Source organism: Balaenoptera acutorostrata, chromosome 1 (assembly GCF_949987535.1).
Source record: "Balaenoptera acutorostrata chromosome 1, mBalAcu1.1, whole genome shotgun sequence".
In the NCBI taxonomy this organism is placed as follows: domain Eukaryota; kingdom Metazoa; phylum Chordata; class Mammalia; order Artiodactyla; family Balaenopteridae; genus Balaenoptera; species Balaenoptera acutorostrata.
In genome coordinates this window covers 197752181-197764299 of record NC_080064.1, presented here as the reverse complement: position 1 = coordinate 197764299, position 12119 = coordinate 197752181, and the positions used below count along the sequence as shown (strand labels likewise).

General features: G+C 63.3%; 1 protein-coding gene across 1 annotated transcript; it reads left to right on the top strand.

Moving 5' to 3' along the window:
- The first annotated feature begins 1992 nt into the window (after positions 1-1992).
- PTPN7 (protein tyrosine phosphatase non-receptor type 7) lies at positions 1993-10546 on the top strand. Its single transcript, XM_057543852.1, is given in 12 exon segments — positions 1993-2072; positions 2911-3148; positions 3150-3226; positions 3635-3818; positions 4106-4190; positions 5332-5408; positions 6539-6676; positions 6964-7074; positions 7712-7869; positions 9213-9326; positions 10129-10269; positions 10430-10546. Coding segments are annotated over 10 exon segments (1086 nt in total). The 5' UTR covers positions 1993-2072; positions 2911-3100; the 3' UTR covers positions 10223-10269; positions 10430-10546.
- Positions 10547-12119: the final 1573 nt, after the last annotated feature.

Below are 12119 nucleotides of genomic sequence, written 5' to 3'. Positions count from 1 at the left end.
AGCCCGAACCCCAGGGAGGAGCAGTAACTTCCCGGTCTCAGCAAGGGCTCAGCGGGGTCTTCCTGGCTTCCTGCACCCCAGACCCAGCTCTGGATGCAAGTCAGCAGTTGGAGTGACGGGCCCGAGAGCTGTGGGGGGCAGGCTCACACCAGGAGAGGGGGAGGCTCAGGGACAGGAGTCACTCCTGGGGCATACAGGCCTTCTCCTGCTCCCAGCAGCCTGAATGGGGCAGAGTCCACCCCAGACAGGGCACAGCGGGGCCCCCAGGCCCCGAGGCCAGGCTGTGGGGCTGTTGCAGGGCTCTGTCCCCTCTGAGGCCTGTGGCGGTGCCGCCCCCCGCCCCGCAGCTGTGTTTGCACCTCCAAAGATGTCCAGGCATTTCTGAGCGGAAAGGGGCGAGGGGTGGGCAGGAGGCAAGGTGAATATCTGCCTACCGCAAACACACCTAAAGGGAGCTGAGAGACTCTCGGGGTCTTGCCTAACGCCCAACCACTACCCACCCCCCCACCCCCCTTCCCCATTTCCTGGCCCCCAGCTTCCTTGCTCTCCACCCAGGAGCTCAACCTCTGGCTTCTCAAACCTGGGAGGCAGGCATGCTCCCAGCCAGAGGGCTCAGACCCTAAGAGCCTGGGGGTGCAGGCAGAGCAGTTTGGGGAGGGCTTCACCCGCTTCCTCCTCCCCACCCCTGCGGTACCCTAGCTTCCTGTTCTCGATAACAATCAACAGCTTGCCCCAGAGGGGGTGGCCCTCTTTCCAATCCCCTCCTGCCCCCCTTTTGATCCCTAGGCCCCCCCCCATCCACTAGTGGAAACACTGGCGGGGTTGAGGGCCAGCTGAGGCAGAGGTCACACCCCACAGGTCCACCCAGGCTCCTGCCCCCTCCTCCCTGTCTGGGCACCAGAGCCAAGTGCTTCCTCAGCTCTGGACCTCCTGAGCCCCAGAGGGCCATCTTGTTCTCCACCTGGAGGCCAGCCCCTCCCCACCTCCCCCTCCTGCGTGCCCACCCCCGGGCCTGTTGTACGTCAGTGCTTTTTTGCTGTCACCCTTTGATGGCTGAATCAGAGAAGTGGGTGGAAGGGGAAGGATGGGATTGTGGGCGCCGGGAGCGGAAGGTGTCGGGAACATTTCAAGGTGAAAGGAGCCGAGCAGGGAGCCAACAGGAGGCCCGCTGGTGAGGCAGAGGTGGGCCAGTGGGGTCTTGGACTTGGGCACCCCCCTCCCCAGGCCCAGGCTTCAGGCACCCCAGGGGCAAAGAAGACACAGGGGTCCCCTGGTGTGAGAGCCAGAGGCTGTCCACTCTCCGTGGGTCTCTGAGTAGACATCAGGGTTCTGGGAGGAGGCCTGGGGGGGCTGCGCCTGGGAGACGGGGAAAGCCCCGAGACCCTCCTACAAGCTGTCTTTACTACCGACTCCCAGGGCAGCTGGCCCGGCTCAGGCCAGAGGCGGCTGGGCGCCGGGGTGTGGCTCAGGGCCTGGGATGACCCTTCTGGCCTGGCCCGAGCCTGTCCCCTTGGGGAGCAAGAACTCCTGCCTTCCCTTGCCCCACCCAGTCTGTGCCCACTTCTGTTTGTGCCTGGCATGATTCCCGCGGCTTGAAGGGGCAAGGGCTTCCAGGGCGAGGCTCCGAGGCAGAAGCAAAGAAGTGGAAATCAGTCTCCGGCCGAGGTCGGTGGGAGCAGGAGTACCCGGGCCTCTGCAGGGCAGCCTGGAGCTAGGGTCGGCTCAGCCCTGCCCCACGAGCTGGCAGAGGCTGGACGCACCCAGGACCTGGAGGAGATGCCCTGGAGGAGGGGGCTGGGTGGTCAAGAACGGCCCGGCGCCCCGGCCATTCCCGGCGAGCAGGGCCAGGCCCGTGGCAAAGGTGCTGGGACACGGCCAGCGGCCCCCAGAGGGGCAGAGGCGGGAGGCCGCCGACCCCTGGTGGTGGCAACAGGCAGCTGGGGCGTGCGTGGGTGGCAGCGAGGAGGGGCGGAGGGAGGAAGCTGGCTTCCTGAAGCCTTCTCAGCCCTCAAAGACAGACCAACAGACAGACAGACAGCTGGCAAGAGGCGCTGGGGGACACAGCTGCTTCAGTAAGTACCTGAGGGGGGCGGGGAGGAGCCCCGCGGGCCAGGGCTGTGCGAACCTGGGGAGACAAGGGAGGGCGTCTCGGAGGGGGATGAGCAGGAGGGTGCCCGGGGCCACGGTGCCCGGCTGGGGCGTGGGTCTTGACCCCCTGATGTCCCCGAGGGGCGGGCAGGGCCCCGAAGGGAGAGGAGAGGCGGACGAGGCCCTCCTGCTGCGAGAGCCTCTCTGCCCACTCGGCGCCCGGCCCGCTTGGCCCCTGCGGGCACGGTGACCCCACGGCCCCTCCCCGACTCGGAAGCTGGGACCTTGGTCTGGAAGATGGGGACTGTGCCCCAGAGGAGGGCCCCCCACCACCTCTGCGCCCCCTCTTGTGCCCCCAGCTGTTGCCTCCCCATATGCGCTGTCGCTCAAGGGCTTGGTGAGGCCATTTCCTGTGACGGTTACCGAGGCGGGCTGGGGGGGGATGGGCAGAGGAGGAAGGAAACACCCCCAGCCTCCCTCCTTGGACAGAGACCCCAGAAGCCAGGATGACCCTGGGGCTGGAAGTGCCAGCAGCCGAGCGAGGGTCCCGCTGGGCCAGCAGCCCGCACGCCCGGGGCCCGGGCTGGCTCCAAGGCTGCAGGAGGCCTCCACCTTCTCGTCCAGAGGAGGCCCCCGTACACCCAGAGTGGGTGTGTGTGAGCCCTTCTTCCATCCAGAACCGCTATATTCCCCCCTCGCCCTCCCTGACCTGGCCTCCAGCGTAGGGCTGGGGCAGCACCCCGCCCCGCCCCCTCCCCCCAGATTCCTTCCTATCCTCACCCACCATCTCTACCTTTCATCTTGCCCTTACTCTAAACACAGGCTGCCGCCTCCCGGGTGCCCCTGCAGAGATCCCGGCCTTCCCAGGGTGACAACACCGCCACTTCCTGGGGAACGGAAGACACCCCAGTGAAAGCAGAGGTGCCAGAGGGCAGAAAGCCGGCCTGGGCCAGGCAGCCCAGAGGTCAAAGCTCATGGCCGAGTGAGCCTCCCCTGGGCCCAGCCCCCCAGCATGGTCCAGGCCTGCGGGGGGCGCTCCAGAGCACAGCCGCCAGCCACCCGTCCCCCTGAGGGCAGCCATGACCCAGCTTCCACCTGACCAGGCGCCAGCCAAGAAGCACGTGCGCCTGCAGGAGAGGTGAGACCTTTTCCGGGAGGGGCTTCCCTCCTGCGGGACCCTCACCACCTCTCCAGGAAAAGGAAACCAGATGTGCTCATTTGCATGTCATTTGCATGCCCTTTACCTGTCTGGGGCACAAGCTCTGCGTCAGCCTCGCACCTGCGCCCCAAGCCCCAGGTCGGGTTGAGCACCCCTGGAGGGGGCCGGGGCCTCCAGGCCTGGATACGGGTCGGAGCTTTCGGGGCCGGGCTGGGAACAGGAAGTGGGGGCAGCAGCTCTGGCTGACAAGGGGCGGGGGTGCACAGGGCCCGGGCCTCTGGGGCAAGGGGAGACAAGGAGCCGCCCCCCAGAGGTGCCCGTAACAATCATAACTGTCAGAGGCTGACCGCGCGTGGGCTCACAGGGCACTGGCCGTCTGTGCTGCAGGCGCGGCTCCAATGTGGCTCTGATGCTGGACGTGCGGTCCCTGGGGGCCGTGGAGCCCATCTGCTCGGTGCGCACGCCCCAGGAGGTCACCCTGCACTTTCTGCGCACAGCCGGGCACCCCCTCACGCGCCGGGCCCTGCAGCACCAGCCACCCAGCCCCAAGCAGCTGGAAGAGGAATTCTTGGTAAGAACGTGGGGTCCCCTCCGCATCACTGCCCTTCCAAATCAGGAGAGCCAGCTGGTACCACTCTACCCTGGCCTGCGGGCCTGTCCCCTTTGGGCCCTTGGGAGAGAGAGCCCCGGGGTCTCCAGGAAGGAACCCGCCCAGGCTCCCTCCTCTGCCCTCCACCACATCTGGACCCGCGTCCTGATGCCAGGAGGGAACAGCTGGGTCCCAGCTCTACTAGGAAAGGTGGAGGGAGAGGAGGCTGGAAGGGGGTTGGCTGTTCACTTGCTTCCTCCCCCCGCCAGAAGATCCCCTCAAACTTTGTCAGCCCTGAAGACCTGGATATTCCTGGCCATGCCTCCAAGGACCGATACAAGACCATCTTGCCAAGTAAGGACTGCAGCAGGGGCCTGGGGCTGGAGGCGTTCAGAAGGCAAAACACAGCCTCGGCCAGGAGAGAGCTGCCGTCCGCAGAGGCTCTTCTTCCGGCAGAGGAATGCCCACACCCGGGCCTGGCTGGGGAAGGGGAGCCGTAGCCACAACCAGCATGAGGATAGGACGGCACTGCCCAGTGTGACCCCAGGAAGTCGGGCTATGGTGTTTTTATCCCCATTTTACAAATGAGGAAACCAAGTCACAGAGAAGTTGTGTAACCTGCTGGAGGTCACACAGCCAGTTGCACCAAACCTCCTTCCTCCTCTTCTTCCCACGTGGGAAAGGGCCCACACAGGTCTGCGGGGGGAGAGGCCCCGTCAGGATGACTCCCCGAGAGGGGGCTGGAGGATCTCAGATGGAGGCAGCGAGGAGGCTGCAGATGGGGGTCCCGGGGTCAGCACCTCCTGTATTTCAGAGGCAGGCACAGGCCCTCTGAGCACGAGGCCCGGGGACACTCTCCCCCTCCCGCTCCGCTCAGAGCAGCCTTATCTGGCCAGGCCACCTCCAGGAACCCCCAGTCTGAAGGCCACAGCCCTCTGCCTGCCTGGGCCAGTCCAGGGGCTGTTAGCGCTCACGGAAGGGGGGACTGCCCTGCTCCTGGCCCCGAGGCACCCTCCGTCCAGACCAGCTGGCCCTGGGGAGCCTGCTTCTTCATCCGGCTTGGACTGGAGCTGGAGAAAGGCCCCCTTAGACGGCCAGGCTGACTCGCCTTGGGGGTGGAATGAAGCCTCAGTTCCAGTCCGGCCTCTCAGGAGACAATATCTCTTTTTCCATTTGTATCGCTATGACCCTGTTCTGCGCCTCACTGATCTCCAGACTAGAATGTCGTTCAGTAACGGCCCTCTCCTCGCTTGTCCATCCTGCCCAGCACCAGCCAGGGAACCGTCCCAGTTACTTCTTTGACCATGGCCCACTGCTGGTCAGGAACATTCCGTGGCTCCCTTCTGCGTGCATATGAAATAACGCCATAGGTATCGGCCACCTGCTATTCGCAGGTGCCGTGACAAGCACAGGACTCTCCTCTCTCTGCCCCTGCGTGAGTTTGCTTCGCTGGTCACCTTTTGACCTGTGGCCTCTGCTGATTTTTACTTCCTAGACCCCCAGAGCCGCGTCTGTCTGGGCCGGGCGCAGAGCCAGGAGGACGGAGATTACATCAACGCCAACTACATCCGGGTGAGTCGCCGGCGGGGAAGGGGGGCTGTGTCCAGAGAACCCCCAGGACACCGCCCAGCACGGCTGGTGGTTCGGGCACCTGGTGTCCCGGCTCCGACCCACGGCTGCCACGGCCCTTCCGAGCCAAGCCGGCGCAAACAGGCCAGGACGCCAGGCGGGAGCACAGAGCGGACGTCAGACGCCGGAAGGAAGACCCCGGTCTCCTTGGCGCACCCCGTCCTGCGGCCCCTGCCAGCCTCACAGCGCCGAGGGCGGCTCGGGCCAGGCCCAGCCTGTGGCTCCCAGGTCTGCACGGAAGGTGCAGCGCCAACTGGGGGCGCTCGGCCGGCTCCCTCCCCTCTGGCCTTCGCTGCTCCAGGCAGCCCCTCCTTCGTGGAGACGGCTTCAGTCAAGGAACCGGGAGGCGGGGAGGCCGGGTGGGCTCCATCCCCAGCGTCAGCCCGCAGGGGTGGGAGGCGGCAGGTGCAGACTGCGCCCTCTAGCGGCTCAGAGTGGGTGGGACCGCGGCCGGGCGCCCCGGTGAATAACCCGCAGCCGGAGCCGCCTGCGGGGGGAAACGCGGCCCGGTGAAGGGGCGGGGGGGGGGTCTGGATTTCACCGTCCCTTGAGGAGCAAGAAGCTGAGGATCCTGAAGGGGAGAGGAAAGGCTGGCAGGAGTGTGCTACGCCTCGCTGCTAAATATACAAAGTAGCATGTAAAAGGGAAACATCCGCTCAACAAATACTGAACTGTTTTCTTCGCCTCTTGCGCTAGTATTCAATAGAAAGCAGCGGGGGAGGAAGGGAACGTTCTCAGAGGCCCTGAAAGATGCTAGACTCAACCCAACACACTTCGTAGAGTCTGGTCTGCACCACGTGCTGCTGGATGGCCATTACACCCCGTTTACAGACCAGAAGCTGGGAAACTCGCTCTCGGCTGCACAGGCAGTGAGCAGAACAGGGGTTGGAACCGGATGTTCTCACTCAGAGCCCGTGTCGTGTCCACCATGTGGCGTCTGGTGTGTGTGTCTGTGACGTGTGTGTCCGGGCTGCACGGTCCCTGGCTGCAGCCTGAGCCCGGCACCTGCAGGTCTGGCCGCCCCAGGGCCCCTGCCTCACCGGCCACCCTTCCCCGGCCTCCTCCACCTGCAGGGATACGGTGGGAAGGACAAGGCCTACATCGCCACCCAGGGTCCTATGCCCAACACCGTGTCAGACTTCTGGGAGATGGTGTGGCAGGAGGAGACGTCCCTCATCGTCATGCTGACTCAGCTCCGAGAGGGCAAGGAGGTAGGAGGCTGAGGCGCGGTCCCTGGCGAACCCAGACGGACAGGCTGCACCCACCTCCGCAGCCCCCACCCCTGCTGGGGCAGCTCGGGGCAGGGACCTCCCCTGGGAGCTGAGGACACCTGTCAGTTCCTGAGACACGTGGCAGGGAGGCCATCCCCAGCCAGAAGCAGGAGTGGGGGGCACTTTATCTGCAGGTGTCAAGTTCAGGACAGCCCAGCCCTCGCAGCGGGGGTCCCCGCTCCCATCTCTGCTGCCCTGGCCCCTGACTCCCAGCTCCCTCCCCCCAGAAGTGTGTCCACTACTGGCCCACGGAGGAGGAGACCTACGGGCCCTTCCGCATCCATGTCCAGGACATGAGAGAGAGCCCGGAATACACCGTGAGGCAGCTCACCATCCAGGTACCGCCCTCTGGTCCACAAGGAAGTCGGGCCACCCTCACTCTGTGGAACTTCCCTGGGAGTCACAGGTCTACTCAGGGAAACCTGCTTGAACCCACATGTAAAGAGCTGCTTGGGACCAGAAGAAGAGGGATGTGGGTGCTGACCTCAGGGAGCCTCTAGTCCAGTAGGGCAGCGCCAACGATCCTTGTGGGAACCGCCAGGAAGGCCCAGCGGTCTGTGCCAAACACCCGGAGGAGGGGGCGGGGCCCTGGAGTCACTGCTGGAGGAACCGCGGGCCGTTTGACAAGATGCTTAATAACTTGTAAAAGTGCCTAAAAACGCTTCTGTTACTGTGTAGCGTCTTCTGCTCCCCAAAGCGTTTCTCTATCCTCCGAGCATCATGGCCCCATTTTCAAGGTGAAGAAAGTGAGGTCAAGGGAGTCACCCAAAGCCACGTGCTGGCTGGAGGCAGAGCCAGGACTTGAACTTGGGTCTTTCCGCGCTCCCCAGAGAGCGTCCGAGGAGGGGGCGGTGGCGCACAGTGAGCTGGACGAGGCTGGCGTCTTCTGCTCGGGTCACTGCAGCCCCAGCCCCAGAGAAGAGGACGGGCAGTGCCCTCATCCTGCCCCTGTTCTCACGCTTTGTCCCCGCCCAGCACCAGGAAGAGCGCCGGTCAGTGAAGCACATCCTCTTCTCGGCCTGGCCTGACCACCAGACCCCAGAATCGGCTGGGCCCCTGCTGCGGCTGGTGGCCGAGGTGGAGGACAGCCCAGAGACAGCTGCCAGCGCTGGGCCCGTCGTGGTCCACTGCAGGTATGTGCCCCTCCCCCGGAAGCCCTTCCTCCCCACCGGGCCCCTCCTGGGAAGGAGTCTAAGCAGAGCAGGGCCGGGCAGGCCCAGGTCTTACTTGGACAGGCATCTCTAGGTCATCCAGCAAGTGCTCTGTCCTTCCCTCTGGCTGCACAACCTGGACGTGTGGGCTGGACACCCAGGCACAGTCCAGAGACGCAGCTCCCAGTCTGCTGAGGCAGGAGACGAACATGATCCCCGCTGTCAGGAAACGCATTTATTCACTCATGAATGTTTACTGAAAACCTGGTATTGCCAGGCACAGTGTTAGATGCTTAAGGAGACAGCTGTGAACAAGACAGTTTGGTTTCTGCCAAGTTTTATGGTCTGGTGGGAAAGACAGCCAATGAAACGAACAGGACGCAGCATGATGAGAACATAAAGGGGACTGGGGGGCGGGGGGCACAGAACGAAGTCGCCCAACCCAGACTTTGGCCAGAGAACGTCTTCCAGGAGAAATGACCTCTAAGCCAAGCTAAGACCTGAAAGGTGAATTAGCCAAGCGAAGATGGTGGGGGAGGGGGGGGAAGCATGCCAGGCAGATGGAGCAGCACGTGCAAAGGCCCAGAGGTGCAGTTTAGAGACTGACATGACGCTGGGAGCAGAGTCAGCGAGTAGGGGCCGGATGTCACACGGGAAGGGGGCAGGGATGAAAAAGCCTGGAAGATAAGTGACGAGGGGCCTCACGGGACTGGCTCGGAAAACTGGATTTGCCAGTTACAAAGAATACTTAGGCCACAGGATAAGAAGTGGATTGGGGTGGAGTCAGGGGTGATGCAAGGGACAGACTTAAAATAAGGAAAGCATTTGGGATGCACATTCCAGCTAGAACACAGCGGCCAAAAGCACAGGCAGAGGGGCCTGGAAGCCCCTCCCGCAGGTGCACCCAGACACAGTGCTGGGAGGTCAGGGGCTCACAGGGGAAGACTTCCTGAGGAAGGGAGGAAGTCAAGGGCACGACAGAGCACAGGGGACAGGACTGTGGGCAGGACCGAGTCGGGCAAGGGCGCCGAGCACCAGCAGCTGTGAGGACGCGTCATGGTTAGGGGAGGGCGTTCCGCGGGGTCATCCAGCCCAGCGTGGGCCCTGGCAGCGGGAAGCGGCTGTCCCCCACTGAGCAGGAGAGAGCTCCTCAAAACGTCCACAGGACCCGAGGGCGACCTGGACCGGCTTTAGGGTGAGGCCAGTGAGGGATGCAGACGCCTCCGTGGCCTCCCCCCACCCCGTGGAGGCACCCCTACTTCCCTTCTGTCCCCCCACCGGCCCGCTGTGACCTCCCCGCCCCCTCCCTGGACCCCTGGACCCAGCGCAGGGATCGGCCGGACCGGCTGCTTCATCGCCACCCGCATCGGCTGCCAACAGCTGAAGGCCCTCGGGGAAGTGGACATTCTGGGCATCGTGTGCCAGTTGCGGCTGGACAGGTGGGTCTGCGGCCTGAGCGAGGCATTTCACCACCAGGCACTTCCTGTGGGAAAGGAAGGGGCCCCTTTCGCTTGAAGAGCTGTTCTGCAGCTCACACCCGGGCGAGAATCTCTATCTAGAATCTAGAATTTTAGCTCTCTGGCGGGGGGCGGGGGGGTGGCAGACGTGGGGCGCCTAGAGTTAAATAGGCCACCCTATGGATTTACCCGCGCTTTCAATCTCTTCTGTTTTTTTGTCTCTATTTTTCCAAATTCCCTCCTCAGGGGAAAGGTGGGGGGAAAGAGTACGGTTGGTTCTAGAAACTAGGCGGCCATAGGCGATGCACAGAAGCTCACTGGATTTGGAGACAGAGGACCAGGGTGCATCTCACTGAGCTGTCACCGTGTTTCCCTGGGTCCCCATTTCTTTATCTAGAGAGAAACAATGGCCCTTTCCCCAGAGAGCTGCCATAAGGAACGCGTTAACGGATGTGAAAGTACTGGGGGAACACGAGTGCCTACTATACACATATATAGAATTATTACTTATAAGATTACCGGGAAGAGGAAATCTTGGGGCTCAGGAATGTTCCTGGCCCAGCCTGAGGACTCAGGGGCTGGTTCTGCCCCAGGAGCTGAGGGGTCAGAGAAGACCCCTGACCGTGTGGGCCCCTCCTATCCCCCACCCCAGGCTGGGGAGGGCGCAGCGGGAGGAGTCCGCTGCAGAGAGGATGCACCTGGAAGGAGGAGCCGACAGGCCTTTGGGCAGGTCAGGCTCTCCCCTCCGGACCGCTGTTCACGACCTGCGCGCCTCTCCCCGCAGGGGGGGCATGATCCAGACCGCGGAGCAGTACCAGTTCCTGCACCACACCTTGGCCTTGTACGCCGCCCAGCTGCCAGAGGAGCCCAACCCCTGACCCTGGCACCCTCCCCCGCCCAGGGCCGCTTCCCTGGGCCTGGGAAGGTGGGTTTGGGAAAGTGGGCCTTGTGACCTGGGGAGCCCCCTGGGTGGGCATGGGAACAGGGTGCCCCTCGGGGTGTGTCTGGGGTCACAGGAAGCTGGACGGTGAGGACAGGGCTAGACACTGGCTCTTCAGCACTGCCCACTCCCCTGCTCCCTGCAGAGGCCCCCAGTGGACACCAGGGGCAACCCCCCATGTCCCTCCAAGCTTACAGCTGGCAGCTGACCTTTACAACAGAGCTGGGAAGGAGGCCCGGGCATCCTGGTCCCTGAAACGCCGTGTGAGCCTCAGTCTCTTCCTCGGACATGGACATCAGGTGCTTTACTGCCACCGGGGGAGAACAACTAGAGGAGCACCTAGAAGCCACTCCGGCTGTACCCCCTTCCTGGGGCTGGCGAGAGAGTGACCGCAAGATCACCCCCCACCCTGGCCCAGCCCGAGAACAGGCCGATGACCGAGCTGGGAAAAGCCTGGTACCACCTTGGCCAAGTCCTCAGCATCCTAGCAGGGACTCTGCCTCTTCACCCACATCTGTGAGGCGGGACACCCCCCAAAGAGAGCAAGGGCCAGACTACCCCTGTGCCCACACGAGTGTCCGGGGAGCAGGCTATGGAGGTGACCTGGTGGGACAGCTGAAACCTCTAGAAGAGGGAAAGTGTGCGGACCCCTTGGAGGCCCAGACAGCTGCCCCTGCCTCCGTAACTGCCGGCCACCCGCCCCAGCTACTCTCCAGGGAGGCCCAGCATCCTCTGCCTGCCTTCGGACCCCAGAAGGGACTCCGAGTACCCAGGGAGGACACAAGAGACGAGCAAGGAGCTGAGAGCACTGCCTGACTTTAGATAAGCAGCCCTGCCATGGCCTCCTCCCCGCAGAGCACGCCTGGACGGCTGGCTGTTGCCATGAGCGACCCGGGTTAAAGCACCTACATGGACCCAGGGGCTCAGGCTGAACCCAGACCCCCCATAGTCTACCCCGGAGAGCTAACTCCCCTCCGCACCTCACATCCACACGATGTCCAGGGCCCCCCAGATCTATCTCAGGGCTGACCACCACACCCCAGTGAGGCGTACAAATCCTTCGTCCTTGAATCCGAGATGGGCTGCCCTTGGGGAGGAAGGCAGGCACCATCTTTCCAGGTGCTTGGCCCCTGGCGGCTGCCTTTGCCGGGGCCAGTTCTCCGAGGAACCCCCCAAGGAGCTGGGTCCCGGAGAACAGCTGGCCTTTCCCTCAGACAGCGCTTCTGGAAAACATGCAGCGTCGGAACCGAGGGTGACTTCCTTAATGCTTCTGCTGGTCCTCCTTCCTCACCGCCTGGGAATGGGCTCACCCCCTCCTGAAGCTTTCCTGCCCTCTGAGAGGCACTCCCGGTGCCCGTGGCGCTGGGTGCAGGGCCATCAGGCGCCTGGTCCTCCCTGAGCTCAGACCCCACAGGAGGAAAGCCACCGCACGGGTGGCAGGCTCCCCTCCCTGGGCGCTGTTGCCCCAACCCTGTCCCAGAGCTTGAGGACAGGCTCTGAAGAGTGAGCAGGTGGGAAAATAAAGACTTCTCAGATGATTGAGTCATTCCTTCTTTCCCTCTTCCTCTCAGGCCTCTGGAGCCTCTTTGCATCAGTAGAGAGAGTAAGAATGCACAGACCAGGAACAGGCTGCATCTCTACCCCAGGACGTGCACTCTTACAGCCCTTCCAGGGATACGTGAAACAAAGTGACACTGGAGTCAGTCTGGGAAACGGGCAAAGGTGTTCCTTAGGCACTAGAGAGGGACTCACAAAGGGCAAGGACTAGAAAGACCATGTAAGTTAATAACTTAATAACCCAGGATATTGCGCAGGGCCAGGACTTTGTGATACCT